General features: G+C 43.4%; 1 protein-coding gene across 1 annotated transcript in view; it reads left to right on the top strand.

The window, feature by feature from the left end:
- The first annotated feature begins 2,176 nt into the window (after positions 1-2,176).
- Positions 2,177-20,853, top strand: part of ARID2 (AT-rich interaction domain 2) — a 164,179-nt gene continuing 145,502 nt past the window's right edge. The window contains exons 1-2 of the mRNA XM_015409772.1: positions 2,177-2,337; positions 20,632-20,725. Coding sequence (XP_015265258.1) covers positions 2,177-2,337; positions 20,632-20,725 — 255 coding nt within the window. The remainder of the gene's footprint in view (positions 2,338-20,631; positions 20,726-20,853) is intronic.

Raw genomic sequence — 20,853 nt, forward strand, 5'->3', positions numbered from 1 at the left:
GACTGGAATGGTTAGAGGAGTCACCGCTATGATCTCTGCCCTTAGAACTCGTATCCTCCAGAGAAGCTTGGGAAGTACAGGAAGAGGAGGAAATGTATAGAAGAGCCCCTCAGGCCAAAGGAACAGAAGGGCATCTGTGGCCTCCTCCTGGGGATGAAAACATCTGATGTAACATCTGTCCAGTTGGTTGCTGAGTGGAGAGGCAAATACCATGGAGTTCCCAGTGTCGCTGCTATGAGCCAAAAAAACCCTCTCTTGTGTGGGGACCATTCGCCCCCTCCTGGACTGTCTGGCGGCTCAGCTAATCTGCTTGAGTGTTGATTACTCCCTTCGCATACTCTGATGTCAGATTGAATTCTGCCCAATTCAATAACTGAGTTGCTTCCCTGTGTAGGGCTAAGGACCTGGAGCCCCCATTTGAGGAGGTAAGCCTTCGCTGAGATGTTGTCCATCGAACAAGAATGTGATTTTCCCTGATCTGAAGGGCGAAGTGTTGAAGGGCCAGCCTAATGTCTCAAAGCTCCAGGAGACTGATCAGCAGTTTCCTTTCTGCTATGGACCATCTGTCCTACACTGGTTGATGGAGTAAGGTCTCCCCCCTTATGACTGGTGTCATAAAAATTTGGATCCGGTCCTGGATCCAAAGGGACTTACCTTGAGACAGATTGTTCAACTTGGTCCACCAGCGCAGACTTAATTTCACCTGGAGAGGTACTATGGACCATCTGCCCCCTTCAAGGAAAGATCTATCTGTAAGGCAATAGAGTTTTGGTATGGTCGTAAAAATAGTTGTAGTTGTCTGGAGTGAAACCTTCCCCATTGTAGCGTGTCAAAAGCCACAACCATGAGGCCCATCATCTTGGTCAGGGTGAAGTCCTGGCTTGAATAATTTGGTTAACCTACTCTTTGATCTTTCTGGCCTCTTTGACAGGAAGATAAAGCTTTGTAGCTCGAGTGTCCATCACCACTCCAAGTGTTCCAGATGCTGTGTGGGAGTCAGAGAGCTTTTCTGCATGTTCACCAGGAACCCAAAGTCCTGCAAGCACTGTGAATGTGAATCCCTTGTTCTCGAAGACAAATGACTGGATGAACCAGGATCTTTGTAAACACCCAGGGAGCTGATGAGAGGCCGAAGGGCAGGGCTCGGTACTGGAGATGAGTCTCCCCCACGCAGAGCCATAGGAATCTTCGATGTTGTAAAAGAAGATTGGAATGTGCATGTATGCCTCTGCCAAGTCGATGGAGGAGAGGAACTCCCCAGTTTGTAAGGATTCCACAATGGATCTGAGGGTCTCCATGCGAAAGTGTCTGGGTTCGATATATCTGTGTATTTCAATCTAGGATAGCCCTCCAATCTCCGTTCTTTTTGGGGACCGTGAAGAAGATGGAGTAGACCCTGGTCTCTTGTTTGTTTACAGGGACAGTTCTACCATCTGAATGTCCAATAAGTGATTTGTCGTAGATCTGGTTATGTCTCTATTGGGTTTTTGTGTATAGGAGAGACGTTGAAACGCTAAGGTGGAATTGAATGAAATTCTATCTTGTACCCTTCTGTGACGAAGTCTTTGTCCAGAAGTCAGGATGGGAGGCGAACCATGCTTGGTTGAAATGTAGCAGACGCCCCCCCCCCAGTGGATTCAGATAGTCATGCCTTTGAAGCTTCGGGGTCCCGATCCCCTTTGTCCAGTCTGTCACCACTGGATCTTGAGAACCTGTTATAGAAGCCTCCACAACAAAAGGGCTGTTTGTTGCCACCCCATGAGGATCTTCTGTTGTCTTGCTGAAACCTGGGTAGAGTATGGTATGAATGGAAAGAAGAGGGGCCTGCTGCCGTCTTATCCCCCAAGCTGTACAGTCTTGGGTAGAGCCTTCTTCTTGCTGCAGGTTTCCACTAAGATTTCTTTCTTTGTATGTTTGTGTCCAATGGATCCCCGAACAGCTTATCTCCCTGAAATGGGTATGTTGTGACGATGGCATTATATTGGTATACTGTAGACCAGACTCTTAGATAATGCGACTGGCGGTGGTGGCTGATGCCATCGCCCTGGAAGCAAAGACCATGGTGTCTAGTGTGGCATCGGCAGTATAGGAGACGGCTTTTAGGATCCTACTGGCACCCTCTAGTAGTCTGCGGTTGCTGCCTGGTAACATCTGTATCAACTTATGCATCCACACAATGGTTGCTTTAGACACTGTGGATGCTGCAGCTGGCATATTGATTGCCATGGAAGTGGCCTCATGTCCGTCTTTAGAGAGCAACCCAGAGGATTGCAGGGCAGTCGCTGGTGCATCAACCACAGGCACTTGCAAAAGATCTGAAGCAGATGATATCAAAGGGTACAACTTTTTAACAACCCCTGGAAATTGTTTGTTATTGGCTTTGCCGACTCTGCCTTCACATAGAAATCAGAGAAGGGGAAGGCTCTTTCTGAGCAATCAGCTGGAGGAAAGAACTCATCAATGAGCTCTGTGCCATCTTTTTGCCCTTAGGCATTAGCACTCTTGTCCCCTGCCTTTTGGGGTCCCTGTATATTGAGTGCTAATAGGGTCTTAGACAGGAAATACTGAAAAACCTCACCCTTGAAATATCTGAAGGACTGGTCTGAGACAATCATTTCCCCCATCCATCATCATTACATGAACCCCCCTTTCACTAGAGACATGTGAGAGGCTATCCCTCTCACGTGAAGGCAGATCAAATAGGCAGTGCTCCTTGGGGGACCCTTTTTGTGCAGCTTTGGTGGGCCAGCTGCCTCTGTTCTTGCGCCTCCGAGAGGGGGCGCAAGAACATGGCCCCCCATGGCCCCCTGATCAGGAGAAATGCCCTATTTCCTCCCCAATGGCTCTTATAAAGAAGGACATCACATTTGGAAATAAGGGGACAGACCTGGGATTGCCAACATTACCGCTGTGCAACTCATCATCTTCCTCGTCCCCTTGAGCATTATTGGCACAATCACGTCTAGCTCGATGAACCCCATTGAACCATAGGTCTCGGGGTGCGCCATGTGCAGGAATATGTTCTGCTCGCCATTCCCATCTTAAAGCATAGACTGGCCAGTGGACTCCAAAATGGCTGCTGAGGCTGGCGCGGGCTGCCCCGCTCCATAAATGCTGCAGGGGTGTGCAGCTGTTTGGCGCCCTTTGAAATGCCATCCTCGCCTTGCTCTGCTGGTTGAGGGTCGGCCCCCGCCACCGCCCTCTTTTTTTTTTTTTTTGCCACACGGTCTCTTTGTCTCCAGGGAGCCCAGCAGCGTCTATCTCCAGAGTGGAGAGAAATGCATTGCTATCCTCTCTTGATGCCATGGAAGGCGGTCTGGGAGATCTCCTCCTGTTAAGAGAGCCTGGTAATGCTGTGATTTCCGGTCCAATTTATTATTCACTGTGCCATTAAAGCCTCCCGCCAGTATTATTTGTTCATATTAAACTTGATCCAATTCTCGTGTCAGGTCTTCAAAGAACTTCTCTTTCGCCCCATTAGGGGCATACATATTTACAATCAAAGTCTTTTTGTCATACCTAGTCATTTCTATAGCTATATATCTTCCTTCGTTATCTTAAAAAATTTCTTTCGGTTCAAATTCTTTATTCACATATATTACTGTTCCTCTCACCTTTTTTGTTGCCAATGAATAAAATTCTTCTCCTAATTTTTTGGCCGCCAAATAGGAGAAAGTGAAAGTAAGTTAACTCCGAAAGATAGGGTTAGGCAGAGCCTACACCTAGCTGCTCTCCCTTCTGAGGCAGGAAAAGAACTGAGCCTAGGGTGACTCCCACTACAGGAGACAGGAAGTAACTGAAATTAGTCCTGCCTCCCTATGTGATGGATGGGAATCACCCACAAGATGTCCTCCACCTCAGAGGGAGAACAGGTAATTGCCATGAATAGACCTATTCACCATGATTTTAATAACAGATCTATCAAGTTCATTGTCTGAAATTTCATTTTTAGTTTCTTTTTTCTAGTTATGGAAAAAGATGGAAGCACCTTACTCAGCAAAAGCAACAAATATTGTCAACGTGGCCAGTTCTTCTCTTGGGCTCTCATTGTGAGGATAGTGAGAGAACACAGAGGACAGTACACTTTTGTTTCCACATCTTAAAGCCTGCCAGCTGAAGCAGAAAGGGAGGGGAAAGGGACAGGAAGGGCAGCCAACTGAAAAGGGTACTCAAAGAAGATCCCGGCGGCTACTTTCATAGAAGTGGTCTCCCATAGCATCCTGCTGCTCTTGCAAGTATATTGACTGTGCAAAACAACTTTCCTCACAAATATGCTGGCTAAAAACCATCTGAAACAGCCCAGGTGTTTTTCATTCCATGAGCCCACCTGTTACATATTAATAGTTTTTGCCTTCCCAAAAATCTGTACTTAATGGTTCATTTTTTTAAAAAGCTACCTTTCCAATTTGTCCCCCAGCTTGCTTAGTCACCTAGCAAAACCCCAAATGACGCTAAACTAGACCTTGGTCAGCAGATCACAATACATCTTTCATACTGATAATTCATACAGCTTTCATACTGATAATATTATGTAACAGTGGTGGCAAAACTTACAGACCTTTCAAACTACATATGCGAATCTTTAGAAGTAAGAGAGACAAGAGACAAATGAGTTCTGTTTGACAAGAGACAAATGAGTTCTGTTTGTTTTTTTGCTCATACACCACATAAAATACTAAGATTGTACTCAAGTATATTAAGTATAATTAGGCTTTATTCAAAGTCAAAATATTATTCCACAAGACAGAGTTATAGTGTGACTTCATGAACCTACCATCTCTAAGAGGCAGGGGTAGGGGAGAATTGAAACTCATTAAAACCATTTCAGCAGGGAGAGAAATTTTTTGGCTATGTGCAAAAGCCAATCACAGGAATTCAGTAAAACAAATACTATGTACTTAGCTATTTATACCCCACTTTGCCCCAATGGGGAGCCAAACAGCTTTCAACTTTGTTCTCCTCCATTTTATTCTCCCTTTAAGCTGAGTTAGTGTGAGCTAGCTCAGTTTTTTAGCCTCCGGATCACACATTCTTGTCTTAGGTCAGGAAGGATGGCTCTGGAGCAGACTAATCTATGCAGCAGCCAAATCCCTCGCTCACAACTTTCATGCCAGTAGCTCATGAAGTAGAATTTTTGCTCACAAGACTCCACAGCTTAGAGGGAGCATTGCTCTGGAGTCCTCCTTCCTGAGCCAACCCCACCCTCTTTGGCAGGGTGGCATGATAAGCTATGGCAGCAGTTTGTTATGGCTAAAATCACGGATTCGGTACAAAGAACACAACAGACAAGTACAGCTCCGCGTATGAGATATATTAGAACATGGTCACCAATACTGAATTATATGGCAAGGGGAGGTATACTCCCAAGTAACATTGCATACCATGAGTGGTTACACTTGTGAGACATACTAAACAATCGGTTATACGAATAGGTTCACACTCTGCACCCATACTCAAAGCATATATTACTTCGACTATAAATACTAATGTACGGAGAGGAACATAGTGTCATTTGATAACCATAGGTAGTACTGTATTGAGTAATGGTAAACAAATTATATATGATGTGTTTATAAACTGTTCTTAATATACCAATAAAAATATTAAAAAAAAGAAAAAAAAGAAAATGACAGCATTCAAAGTATGAAAAGCAACATTCTGTCATCTTTGCTCCTTCCAGGACAACAGATGTGGGATCACAAGATTGTTACAAAATGTTATCAGCAGGGCCAAACCACTCCCAGGGTCCAATTGAGTTATGATAGTCTCTACAATAGTCTCTACAACAGTTTCTCTCATTTTGACGAGCAGCTGTCAGCTAATATTTGTTCTACAAAAAGTTATACACCTAAATTCCTTTTTACATAGATACTTCATACCATCTGAAGAAAAACTCCTCTAGTTAACTCATACCACAGAATGACAGTTGTATCTTTTACCCAGACACCAAACACCTCTAGACAATTCGCCAGGTGTAACTTTTCTGAATTACTACAGAGGCTGCTTTGCACTGCAGAGATGACACAATTCCTTTACTTGCAAGATGAACTTCACTATCCTTTCAGTAAGTCAAGACCAATTAATATGAAACCACATATAGAAAGGAATAAAGCTTGACTGTTAGTAGACTAGCAAGGCCTGTGCTCAGAAGGCAGCCTTTAAGAGGGAATTAAAAAAAAGAGAGAATGGAATTTTGGACTGAAATGGTTCCATGGCAGTTGCGACTGACTGTTATGAAGAAAACACTCCATGGCCAAGAGTAGCATGACACCCAAGACCCTTTTCAGTGGCATTCAATTTTAGAACACCACATAAGAAGTGACAATTGAGGGAGGAAGTAACCAGCTAAAGAGAATGTGAGTACTACGCATTTTAACTCTATCTGGAAAAATTGTTTTACACGTATAAAATGCCTACCTCAGTTATAGTTAACACTTCAGAAAGACCAGTAGACTAGGGATGTATGTATTTCTGGAAACCCCTAGCACTTAGCTATTCCCTAGAGTGCTAGCAAGTGTGTACATGGGTGTGAAAGAATGAACCATTTCCTTATCTTTGTGTTAGCAGACCTAAGACCACAAAAATGTAATCAAGGGGGCTAGAAGAATCTTCTCTTATTCTCGATTATTTTTATATTAAAAAATGCACCTTTACAACCTCTCCTGAAGAACATCAATAACTACCATGCATACCACTGTATACAAGGATCTATTCGTACAGTGAAACACTGTGCCAGCACAGAGATTGAGGCAAGCTGTGAGGGCAGAGATCAACAACACATAGCAATGTTATGGGCAATGAACTCACTAATATCAGATAAATACCATATCTTAGGGTTTGGATAAACAGCATTCACAAGTATAGCTAGAAAGAATTCTTTGTTTTTATGGAAAACAATTCTGAGCAAAATGTCTGGACACAAACGTTAGGGAGAGGCAAACCTGAAGCAGGAAGTGCTCAATTCACACATTAGAATTATAATATGTATCCAAATCCTTCTTTGCTTGTTTGGGAGAAGGAGATCCAACTGCATACACTGCCTCCAGTACTTAAAAAGCAGCTACTCTCAAGTAAAGCCTCTGCTCTTTAGCAACAAATGAGGCATTGTGGCTACTAAAATATAAGGGTAAAGATAAAATAATGGGTAGAGCTGCAAAAATAAACAGGAAGCCTGGACATCCCAAAGGCTAAAAATGTTAATGCAGCATATTTTCAATGACTCTAAATCAGGAAAAAGTTGTGCTGAAAAAACATCTTATTGGTCTGTAAGGTGCCACAAGAGCACTGTTTATTGACACTGCTACCCTGAATGTGCAGCAGATGCTTCTCTTCCAGTGCAAGGCAGTTAAACTAGCCAAATGTTTACAAGCCTTTTCCTGCTCTTGCTGAACCTGCTGGAAGGGATTCTGTTCCACTAGATTCCAAAATCAGCAGAGGATGGAGGTACATGCAGTATGGGTACCATGTTAAAACCCCCTAGACAAAGTTGTGTAACCTGAAGGATATGAATGTTTGCTCCTTCCTCCCAGAACAATCTTCTGCAGTAGCTATTCTACATGGTCACTATTTGTAACATCAATGCAGTAGTCCTAAATGTATGGGATTTACTGCCACATGATGCAGTGACAATGTGGCATTCTTAAATATAGCAGCAGCTATAAACAAGAGTTGGACGCACTGTTTGCTGGTAGATGTAGTCTGGCTAGACAGGAAACAGGAATTATAAGGGGAGCCTATTCTGTTTTATGATGATATAGCAGTTATTGTGCCTGCTTAAGGTCTCCAATAAACCTAGTTTGGAACTGAAATGGTACTCTGTTGCTTGATATAGCATTGTAATAGCTACTGATTATGACTAAATGGAATACCAGTTGCTGGGAAGGCAACAAAGAGGGAATGCTTTGGTCCCCATGCCCTGATAGGTTTTTTGGGGGGTATCTGGTTAGCCACAGTATAACATTGGATCAGACGGACCACTGGTCTGAGCATGGTGGGTTTTTTCCTCTTTTATCCCTGTCCCCCTTTGTATTGTCGCTACAAGGTTGAAAGCCATTATGAGAGGGGACCTGTCCATTTGATTCTTTGCAGTGCTTAATTAGCAGCAGTAATATGCAACTTCTGCTGAAATTGGTGTTTACCTTTAAGGATTATACTGTAGGTGCTTTTAAAATACGAATGACATATAAAAGTAATACAGGTTTGATATAATGTGGCCTAGATAAACATCATATTGCTTTCTTTAGCAAACAGGTGCATACTTCCCCTTCCAAAGCACTGATGCCTTGCTAATGCAGGACAATAATTAGTTATATAGAATCTGTTGTTCTAAAACAAATAAGAGTTCAGAACTTGGAAGCCTGTACAATGTCTTGTGTTATTTTGGATGGTATTAATAGAAGGTATCTATTTTCAACCAGGTGCCTTAGTATGCAATTTCATACTGTTATAGAAGGCACCTTTCCTTGCTGGGAAACTCCTTTAGACCAAGGGTTCTCTGGAAGACACCCTGGTAACCAGTCACTACCATTCAGGACCTCCTGAGAATCTCAAGATTAACCCTCTGAAAAGCTATCCTTCTAGTGTAGTACCAGAACAATAACGAAGGGACAGGACAGAAACCCTCCAACCTTTTTGAGCCTCTGTGCACATTTGGAATTCTAACATGATATGGTGGGCACAGTGACAAAATGGCTGCCGTAGGAGGTGGAGCCACCCACAAAATGATTGCCACAGCTTAACTTCAGTAACACAGTGCAGATTCTTGTGCAGGGGTGGCAGCTGCTGCCAAAGGAACATTTTAAAAATTCTGCACAGCCAATCAAATCTCCAATAGTCATTCAGCAGCCTTACTGGGCAGAAGCCCTACCTGGCCCTGCCCACTTCCTAAAAACACTTGCGGCCACCAAAGAACATGTTGGTGGGCACCATGTTGAGGACCCCTGCCGTATAACAATGTAGCATCATTCAATATAGCACACAGGGAAGAGAATCAGAGAAATATCTCAGAGAAGTAGACTGTACTAAGCAAAGCCCAAAAAATGCTTTTGTAAAAGATGGTTTCTTATAAATGAGAGGAAAAAAGGGGGGAAGGTTCAAAAAGTAATAGGGCAGAACAAAATACAGGGGAAAAACACACAAGGACACAGCACACAGAATTCCGAAATAAAGAGTAATACAGTTGAATACAGATCCAGGTAGTCAGCCATGTTGGTCTGAAGCAGTAGAACAAATTTAGAGTCCAGTGCCACCTTTAAGACCAGCAAAGGTTTATTCAAGGTATGAGCTTTCATGTACAAGGCACACTTTTTCAAAACCATTGGCATGGTATTACATGTGCTAACTCATTCAGTCCTCACATACGTATTCTCAACAAGGACTATAAATCATCTGTATTTTAGTGTATTTCTTTTTCAGAACAGTATATTAGAATACTGAATGGATGTCTGCTGACATTACATCCAGCTCAAAATATATACTGTTAAGTGCCCTCCACGCCTAAGAGAAGATAATTAAGATTCTGTTATTTACCAGTTACCACAATTAGAAAAAACACCTTTAGACATTTGTTATTTTGACATATTTACTGCTTTATAGCTGTTGACCTTATAACCTTGTTATTTAGTTTTTCACTTTGCATAACTTACACATCATGTTACATGTTAATTTGCTGTTAAATCTCTGTCTATAAGTTTAGAATCTCATCTAGCATTCCAATGTATTTGAAAAAGTGTGCCTTGCACATGAAAGCTCATACTTTGAATAAACCTTTGTTAGTCTTAAAGGTGCCACTGGACTCTAAATTTGTTCTACAGTTGAATACAGCTAAGAACACTTTACCTTGGCTGTAGCAGGTTCTTTGGAGCATATACAGGATTCCTTGAAGCAACAAAATGTTGGAGGAGTCTTTACCCAATCTCCTGTGGACTCCAGTTCCCAATGAAGCCAGGGAAGCATCTTAAATGTCTAGATATTTAAGGTTAATGGGACTGGACAGAAGCCAGTCTGCCCTCTAAGAGTGACAGGCTGATTTAGCAAATACCATGCAAAGCCTCATCTCTGATGTCAGAGGCTACTGTTACCAATCAGAAATTTATGAAATATAGTCCCATTCAGGGCTTTTTTTGTAGAAAAAGCCCAGCAGGAACTTGTTAGCATAATAGGACACACCCAACAGTAGAAATTCATTAGCATATTAGGCCACACCCCATGACTTCCTTTGGCTTGCCTGGGCGCCCCACGGCTGCGGGGAGCCCGGGCAAGCCCCCCCTTGAAGGGAAGGTTGTTTAAACTGCCTTCCCTTGGCTTGCCCAGGTGCCCTGTGGCTGTGGGGAGCCTGGGCAAGTCGGTCCTTGGACAGGCCTGGGAAGGCACGGTGAGGCATTTAAATGCCTCCTCGATCTGTCTAGGGGGCCCCCTGGCCCGCCCACCTCGGAGTCTGGGGGGGGGAGTTTGCTCTCCAGGCCTTCTGTCTATAGCCACGCACACAGAGTTTTTGGCTATAGTGGGCGTGGCCAACTCTGAAGCCAGCTGGAACTCTGTTCCTGTGCGTTCCTACCCAAAAATAACCCTGGTCCCATCCAATGTTCCCTCTAAACCGTGGAAACTTGTGAGCAAAAATTCTACTTTGTGAGCTACTAGCATTAGAGTTGTGAGTGGGCGATTTGGCTACTGCATAAATTAGCTTGCTCTGGAGCCATCCTTCCTGAGCCAAGGCAAAAATCTATGAGCTGGAGGCTAAAAAACTGTGAGCTATCTCACACTAACTCAGCTTAGAGGGAACACTGGTCCCATCCCCATCAAGCATCTAGTAATGGCTCTGAACTTCCATGACAAGGTGGTCTGGCCCAAACCGATGGCCCTTTATGCAAAACAGGATTAAGTCTGGAAGGATGGTCTAATGTGGAATAGTGAATGGGGTATTCTAATGTAAACCCCAGATGCTCCAGGTTAGTGTTTCCCAAGCCTGTGGGCTGGGACCCAAAAATGCATTACAAAGCTTCTGAAACTGGGTCCTGGGCCAGCCCTCCCCAATGGCTGCTTCTGCCCTTTCCATTGCTCTCTTTTGAATTTTGGAAACCAAGATCTGACCTTGGAAACAATACCTTCCATGCCATACATTAATTAGTATTGTTTTCTTCACTGCATATACACATTGATCAAGTAAAACATGTCCTGATGGCTGCTTGAGTGAATCTGTTAGGATCTTAGGGGGAATTAGAGGGAGTAATGAAGGAGAAGATGGCCAAAGGCTGGGATGTAGCCTCCATATACAAAGGCTGTGTAGGTCAGAATGTCACTTGCTTGGGCTTCATAGTGGGGACAGCTATGGCCTTTGTGAAATATTTGCTGGTTTCTCAAAAACATCTGGTTAGCCACAGCAGAAAATGCAGTCCTGAACTAGATGGATGCCAAGGTCATAGTTTGCCTAGGGTACCAAAAGCCCTTGGTCCAGATGGTTGGGTCACCATACCAAGTAAACTTGAATGTGGGTCACCCTAAGAAAAAGGTTAGGAACCGTTACTCTAGGCGGCACTCTTAAGTTTTGTAGCAAGGAAAGGCACCATTCCCCCCCTTCTGTATTTGCATGCCCTTTAAGATATGAGCATTCAGTTTTTAGCTCTAAAACTGCTTAGTACCACACATCATCTTACCCCACTTGGTAATTTCACTGCTGCCGATATACAACTGAGATTTCAAATCAGGTATAGCTGAGCAGTCAAATGTAAACAAATTTATAATGGAGTTCTAACTGTCCTAACTCAGCCACAGTTGTGTCAAATGCTAAGTTGCATTGCTTGATACCTGCTTCCAGCCAAATGAATACAAGATCATGTGCACCCTAGGATAGACATGTCAAGATTGAAGCTTGTATTCTCTGGACTGAAGATATACAGTAGCCAAGTGACGGGTGAAGACTGTAAGAACTCTTACAGGACACAGAGGTCCCTGCCACACGGGGGGAAAGGAACGGGCAAAAGTGCGGCTTTATAAAGCTGCACCAAAAGAAACACGCGGTGGTGGGATCACATTGATCCCCTAAGCCACGGGGCATTCCCTCCCCGGCACGATCAGATGCCAGGGATAGTGACAGTGGGGAACGGGAGACTGCCGAACTGCGCATGTCTGAGCATGCGCAGTTCAGCCAGGAGCCGGGGACGTGCCGGCGATCCCACGGCCGGCCTTGATGCAGCCGCGCTGGAAGAACCACCTCGGTAGGTGGTGTATTTTTGCTGCGCCTTTTCGGGGGTTGGGACGGATCAGGGACGGGTGCACACCGCTTCCCAGATGTTGCAGTGAGATCGCGCCCGTTTGCTGCGCCCCCAATCCGTCCCTCTCCCGGGCCAAACCTTTACATGTGACCGGGGCCAGAGACTATCAATCTAGTGCATCAGTTTAGATACTGCAATGCAAACTACTGATTTTTTAAAAGATTAAGGCACCAGTAACTATGTACATTTACAGGCACTGAATGTTGAAGGCAGCACATGTTAACACATTAAGTCAGTGTTTAGTTTATTTATGGAAATATAGGAGGCTGGGAAGAGGGTGAGAGAAGACTTCCACACTGCAATCCTAAGCAGTTACACCCTTCTAAATGAGAAGGGTGTAGCTATGCTAATTGGAAGCACTGTAGATTTCAGCCCCACTCCCCAGCTGTTATAGGCATAGGGAAAAAATAAGCAGCATAAAGCTTCATTGTTCAATCGAGTAAATAACAGTGCCTTCTTAAAACATCCCCACATAATATCTCCCACTTTCAGAGAAGTCAGATTCGACCAGCATTTACTTTGCGGTGAAACACTCTTTTACAGTTTACTGCTGGAACCAATCATTCTTTGCATTAAAGAATACCTTGCACTGCTTAGTCAGAACACACTGAGTTCACCATTAGCTTTGCCTTTAAAGTTGCACAAAAGGAACACAGAGCAATGAAAAAGGCATGTGAATTATTCTGCATTATTTTCTGCAATACTTGGACTGACAGTATATCCCTAAGCAAAGTTGCATGCTTTTAAGCCCATTAAGATCAAGAGGCTTAGAAGGGTGAAACTCTACTGAGAATTTCACAGCAAGTGTTTTAAGTCTACCAGACTTTTTAAAAATTCAGGATTCCCCCCCCCCTTATTTTTGGGTGATTCAATTTCTATTTAAATTCAAATGAACCTGTACTGTAGTTTGAAATATAACTCAATTTTATAGAACAAACAAATGAAAATTCACAATAAAGGACAAATATTGCTGAAAAAAATATATGTGCAGCTGTCACTCTCTGGAAAGCATGCAATGTATGCCCCAAACTGACATAATGTAATCATGATCCTTCAGGAGCAGCTGTTGCTTTCCAACTAGGGAAGAAGCCTGTGTAAATGCTTGGAGTTCTTTAACCAACAACACTTCATGCCAGATAATTGAGAGTATTTTCTTGAAGAATGTACACCACTCCAGGAGTTCCACAATAATCACCGGCAGGAAATCATGGATATAAATTGCGAGTCACATGAATACAACTAGTTCTGCTATTTTCTTAAAAGACAGTGCATGGATTAGTAGCATGATGGTTTGGGAAGTTAAAGTTGCACAACAGTAACCTTAACAGGCAAGTCATAATCAGTTAAGTGATAAGATTTGATTTTCAAATGGCTTTTCCTATTAAAAGGAGCAAGAACCACACCAATTTAAAATGACTATGTAATGAAAAAAATTAAGCAGAGGACAAGAGGCGAAGTAGCTTCTAATTACCTTAAACAGAAATTCTCTTAACATTATAGGACACCTCAATTTGAAATCTAAAGAAAATTTTTGTGGGAGAAAAAATAGCTTATTTTATTTTAAAATACTTTATTTGAGAGCTTTACCATAGAAATATGTCTTTTAAGAAATCAGGGACAGACTATCCAAACAGTCATAAGCAGTGTTCCCTCTAAGCTGAGTTAGTGTGAGCCAGCTCACAGTTTTTTAGCCTCCAGCTCACAGATTTTTGCCTTAGCTCAGGAAGTTTGGCTCCAGGGCAAACTAATTTATGCAATAGCCAAACTGCTCGCTCACAACTTTAATGCCGGTAGCTCACAAAGCAGAATTTTTGCTCACAAGACTCCACAGCTTAGAGGGAGCATTGGTCATAAGGCTGCAGCCAGAAATATTTCTGCTGCTAGAAGAGGCAGTGAAGAATTGCAGATAGATTCACCTGAATGACTTGCATTAAGAAATAGTACCCTAAGCGAAAGTTGGAAACTTTACTCAGTAAAGTCCCAAGACCCATACAAAACGTTTTTATTCAGACTTACCTTTATTATGATCATGAGGACTAGAAACTTTCACCACACTCATAAATATACTTACATGGGAGCCAAGCACCACCAAGTTCCTCTGATTCAGCGTGCATGGAACTAGCTGCATGTGTTCCTAATGAATACGTTGCCTGACATTCTATTAAGCATGCATAAGGGTTGCAGACTTAGTCTTGTTAAATCGAACTGTCAAGATTTTAACAAAGTGGCCACATAAAAGAAGGTATACATTTCTAATGTAAAAACATATTGCCATCTTGTTGAATAAATAACATATTGCAGGATTGCAATCTACAAAAGCCAACACAAGGCTATGTCTTCAGAGAACACATGTAAAACATTACAGTTACACGAATTCCAAGATAAAACCTACATTGCTACTGACAATATGCACACTCACTATGGAGTAAATCCAGTTGAACACAATGCAGCTTGCACCTGAGTAACATATATAGCTTAACCCCTCTGCTAGCAAACTTGAAGTTCTTTATTAGCAATAACAGCGCCTATACTTAAAAATGTGACCAAAGACATCCAAAACTGAACGGTGTACTCCTCAAGAACACAAACACAAAGCCTCACACCTTTCCTAGGAACAGCAGCTAACCAACATTACACAAAGAAAGACCAAGCAAAAAAGAGAAGTAGATGTGTTAGGCAAACAATGAATTGTGGACATGGTGTAGCAGTGGCGAAATGGCCACAGTGATTTTGTTTCGCAGTAACCTTGTAAATTATGGTATAAATAAGTCCGACAAAAATCACAGTACTTACATTCTGAGAAAGGTAATGCTCCCATTGATACTAATTACAAATATACAGCTAAACAGTGTTAGGCTTCTGCTTTTATTTTAAATTAATATAATACCAAACCAAATAGTTTAAACTGTTTACATATGAAGCAAGACTGTTGAAATCTTATGCTCTGATTGAGCACACAAAATAACTGAGTTTTAGATATACTGAAAAACATTCAAAGAAACGATTTTCTTTTTGATAAAAGAGAACCATGAATTTTAACACTGTGTTTCAAGGCAGAAAACCTACACCTCTTCATCTGAGCCTCGATCTGTACGTTTTCATCCTTTTCAGAAATCAGTTCCGTGGGCTAGAGATGCTAAAATTAGCTTATAAGTAAAACAAGCGAAATCAGAAGGCTAAAAAAAATTGACGGAATGCTTCACAAAGTTTAAAAAAACATACACAAGGAAAGAAAAGCCCTTTGTTTGAAAAGATATGCTACTGACGAAGCCCTAGCATTAGATTCTTACATAGACGGGAGTAATACCGCGGAAGCTGGCCAGCAGTGCAACTCCAGGAATCAGTTTAACAAGACGACACATTCAGGAAAACACAATAAAAAGAAAAATTAAACAATAATTAGCTCCCAAACGTGACCCGGATTAATAAATATAACCTTATAATTACTCATCCTCCGGAAGAAAAAAAATGGATTAAAAAAGCCGGGGGGGAAGTAGCGATCTAAATCAACGTAATAATGATAATTAAAAAACCCCTTCAAAAGCAGCCAAAATGTATAAGAAAAGCTAGAAGAAGCGAGAGATGCTCTCTTATTTCATCCCACTGTTGTGACCGGTACTCAACTCCCTCCACGGGGTGGAGACCTGCGTCGCGGCGGAAGGGGAGGAGGCAAAAAATCGCGAGGCTCCGAGCTGAGAAGACGTCCGAAATGCAACGGCTGTGCTCTCAAGCCAAGACTTTTTTAAAAAAAACCCGACAAAAAAAGAAAAAAAGAACAGCCAATCCAGACGGGACTCAAAGCGATACGAAGTCACAGCGGGGACTGCAGAAGCAGCAACCTTCCCCTCGTTTTCACTTCGGGTGGGCGGGGGGGGGGGGCTGCTTTTTTTGGCTCCGCCCGCTGTACCTCTCCAGACTTTCACATCGAGTCACATCTCTTGGACGAGAGAGCGGGGCCACGCTTCTGCCCTCATCCCTCCCTCTTTTGCTCGTAACACGACCTGGCCGCCGCCTTCGTGCTCTTCCCCGCCCCCCTCGAGCCGAGCCCGTAGTCCACTGACAGCTCCACGGGCACAAAATGGGGCTGCTCTTTCCGTGGGCGCCGCCATTTTGTGAAGAACGAGCAGGCAGCAGTTGGCGCTGGTGCCGCCGCAGAAACAGCCTCGGTCTGGTAATAAGGGCGGCAGCAAGGAAGGCGCGCTGATACGGCTTCTGGGGTCTGTTTAATGGTTGAATAAAATGACCCCCTCCAGGGAATCCCCAGCTGACAGTTACGTAAGGGACCGTGCGCAATTGCCTGTGCTTTGCCTGGAAATCCTGCTCGCCTTACTTACGCAATGTGACTAGCCTTGCCTCCTTGCTGCTCCGTGCCACAGTTAACACACATGCTGAGGCGAGGATACTGAGTCATTCACCTCTGCCAAGTACCAGTCACTTGTGGGAGGGAGACCCCTAGTTTTTGAGTCATCCGAGGACTGTTTACAACTCTCCCTCCTGAGCGGAGGACGATTTAAGCTGAGGTTCCCACGAGGCGGTGAAAAGTCACAACTGAACTGTGGTGCTTCTAAAAAATTGCTGCAGACACTTAAAGGCAACATTCGGCAAAGGATGCTGTGGCAGCTTTTCGAATTAGGGACCTTTATAACTTGGTTTGATGCACACTTACTCTGGAAGTCCCACTGCGTTTAACAAGGCTTACTCCTAAGGAAGTGTGCGTAATACTGCATCCTTATCAAGTGAGATGTGTGTGATTTTTAACTTTACAAACCACTTATAAGAATCTCGGGCAGAAGACTTGAAATGTTGAGAATGAACCCCAAGCAAGAGTTTCACTCTCTTCCCTATAATTAATACGACCCGGAGGGCAGGTTTTTACCAGGCATATCTGGCTATTCTAGATCTAGTTGCAATCTAGTTGGAAACCCCCACCACCACAATCTTAATTTTCTGAAGTAATTTAGTAGATGGCATAAAAGAGACATAGATTTCTTTGAAAAGCTCACTACAGATTTTTAAACAGAACTCCCTCCTAAATTGAGTTACATGGTCTAAAAACTGATAACATGATGATATAAGGCTGGGAAGAGGAAGGGTGCCCTTGGTCCCTTCAACTCACCTAATATCCTCCTTATTTTTAAAGAAGAAATAAGTGTACCTGCATTAACATTTTACTAAAATTAAGATGGCGTGATGTTTACAGTGTGGTTCTATCTCCATTCTACTTCAAATGGGCAGAGTTCTGATTGGGAAACATATTTAAATTCCCAAGAACAGCAAAGTGCTTGTCTGAAGGCCCATTACTTTGGGGAAAGAATCTGTTTTAATGTAGATGAGTGACATTGTTTTACATAAATAGAGTCTTAACATGGTAATTGGAGCTGGGATGACCTTTTTATTATTCTTTACAAGTTATGTCACCTGCATTTAGTAAAGTAAATGTTTGGACACAATGAAGCCAGTCATTTCTGAAAATTAAGTGCTTCTTTGCTCAATTCTATTGAGTGGCTTAGACAGTGTCTCTGTTTACCAAAAACATGCATTTTTGTGCACAGATTAAAGCCCCTACATACAAAATTCTAGGATCTGACATGATAAACACATAATATTTCCATAAGATAAACAGAGATCAGTGCACATATAATTGCAGTTTTCAAATTTTATGAAATCCCATCCCATCTATCTTCCTAGTCACTGGAAAAGACAATTATTCTAGGAAAAGTGGAAGGCAGCAGAAAAAAAGGAAGACCCAACATGTGGTGGTGTCAGCGGGGGGCGCTGGCTACATGGACATGATCCAGAATCCAGTGATCCCCCGCCCCAACCCCCAACTCATGACAGCATAGCTGACAGCATAGCGTGACACCAGGGGAATCCGGCGGTTGGGGTGATCCGTGATCACCCCGGGCGCCAGATTCCCCCTGGTATTGGGGGGCCGCTGGCTACATGGACATGATCCAGAATCCAGTGATCCCCCGCCCCAACCCCTATGATAGCATAGCTGACAGGTGGATTGACTCAATAAAGGTAGCCATGACCCTCAGTTTGCAGGAGCTGAGCAAGGTTGTTAACAATAGGACATTTGGGAGGACATTAATTCATAGGAAGCCACTTGACAGCACTTAACACATACACACTTTTTACTACATCCAGAGCACCCACACATTCCCACCTGCTGCATGTATCCTGTTAACAGTTCACCCCTCTTCTAGTTTATGTAATTCCATACTTCACTTCTTCCTCATGGTTCCTATTTATCTCATCTCTTTGCACTGCTTTATTTCCAGGCTAAGGTGCCTGGGAATATAATCCTGAAAATCACATCCTTCCAAACCCAATGGGTATAACTGTGTAGGACTGTTCTGTGGGCCTACAATAATCAAAGACTTACAAAGTCACTCTTTTAAAGAGATTCCAGATGGATGGGATTGCACCCCATATTTGAGACTGGGAAATCCTGGGCTTTGATTGTTAATAGGGCTTAATAAGACTTGCAAAATGGTTGAACCCTCTCATTGGTATACCACAGTCTTTGGCCACTTTGAGAAACACTGAAGATATATACATATTATTTATATACACAAAATATTTAACGGACACAATAATACACAGACAACATTGTCAGGTATGACTCAGAGCAGCAATTTTCCTTAGCCGTTCTTGTTATCTAGATATATGTACTTAATTTTAAAATGCCAAAACATAATATAACCTATTTGAAGAGCTCATAGTGTTTCAGATGCATTATATCTAAGTGCTCTGTAGGGTAGACCATTGTGATCTGCTTATTGCAGGTGAATGGGTTTTCACTGAGAGAACGGAGGCTTGCCTTAGGTCTAAATTGATAAATTCTTGACTGAGCTTGGGACTCCCAGTTTACTCTCCTAGCCAACTAGATACTACACCAACTAGATATACCTCCTCTCATGATTAAGGTATCTCTAAACATCTGACAAAATTGTTATTTTCTATTATATATAAGATTTGTATAGTTTGTGGATCTTTAGAAGCTATTTACTTCATGAAACTTTTAAATGCCTTATTCTGGACCTTCCTGAATTGTGGGGGTCAAGTATTCTTAAAATTACTAGTTTATATATAATGTGATAGAAATGTGTACACATTACATATATGTGTATATATGTGTGGATGAATATAAACCATGTATTCATATAAAACAATTAACCCTCCTCCAGCATTCTTTTTTCTCCTTCAGTAAATCTGGAAAGTACTTCGTCTCTTGAAAGTTTGGGAATAATGGAACGTTTCCTCTGCCCCTAACCCTGGAACAACCGGTAGTAGCCGTTTTCTCCCCCCCACCCCGCCTTTTCTCTTTCCGCCCGGCTTTGTGTGAAGTTTGCGGCACATTGCAGATGAGCCCTTAGCCGCGAGAGAAGCCTATTGTTCCCCGCCAGGAACTGCTTGCTGGCAGTGCTGGCTTTTGCCATTTCAGAGCTGCCTTTTGCAGTGCCTCGGTCGGCCTCTGGGGTTCGCTGTCTTGCGCTCTCGCCCAGGCAGCAGCACGGCGGCCTCAGATCTTTTTGTCTGAGAGAGGAGAGAAGTGAATCCCGCTGCCGCCGCCACCGCCGTACTGTGTGTGTGTGTGAGTGAGAGAGAGAGCGAGAGGGAGGGAGAGGGGAGATTTCATGGAGCCGCGTCTGTAATACACACACACTGTCAGTACCTCACTCCAGCCTCCCCAACCCCCACCCTACCACAACACTAACCCAATTCATTGTGTGATCCAGCAGCACCATGTTGAGTCTCATGTGCAGGCTGGATCGGCTGGGTTTGTGGTGCTGAGAGAGGCAAGGCAGGCAGCGGCAGCGGCAAGAATTACCGAGAGGTGCCCCTCTCCCTCCCTGTGTGTTGTGTGGAGACAGGACTCGCAATTACCACTCTCGCCGGGCTCCCTTATTCCTTTTAAACTTTTCTTTCGTTTCTTTTTTTCTCTTTTTTTAAAACAAGCCCTTCTCCATGGCTGATCCTCGGCCGAGCACAGGAACCTGGGTCTCTTAAAAGGCAAGGAGGAGCCGCGGATTGTTGTTGTTTTTCTATTGGATTTTTTTTTAAGGAGACAAAACCCAAACCTTTTTTTAATCCTTAAAAAATATGGCAAATTCGACTGGCAAAAACCAACCAGACCACCGGAGAAAGGGACTGGCTTTCCTGGACGAGCTGCGGCAGTTTCACCACAGCAGAGGGTGAGGAAAATGGGGATGATGGGGGTGGGGGGGGGAGGCTGTTTAAACCGACCGATTTTAACTTCCAGCCCCTTCCCTGAAGGACAAGGCGGCCCCCTGCGGGGGGAGAAAAGGGGGGCCGAGTTGACAAGTTGTTTTTGTCTCTCTCTCTCTTTTGGCAGGTCTCCTTTTAAGAAGATCCCTGTGGTGGGTGGGAAGGAGCTGGATCTTCATGCTCTCTACACCCGAGTCACCACTTTAGGCGGATTCGGGAAGGTGAGTGGAAGTTTTAATTCGGCTTTCCCTCCCGCGTTCTCTTCCCGAAACTCTCTTCTGACCCGGGGAGGGCGAAGGGGGAGCCGGGGGGGGTGGAGAAGGGTTTTTTTCCGGGCTGGATCGGGCGG

This window comes from Gekko japonicus, unplaced genomic scaffold (genome assembly GCF_001447785.1).
Source record: "Gekko japonicus isolate JY-2015 unplaced genomic scaffold, Gekko_japonicus_V1.1 scaffold4, whole genome shotgun sequence".
In the NCBI taxonomy this organism is placed as follows: domain Eukaryota; kingdom Metazoa; phylum Chordata; class Lepidosauria; order Squamata; family Gekkonidae; genus Gekko; species Gekko japonicus.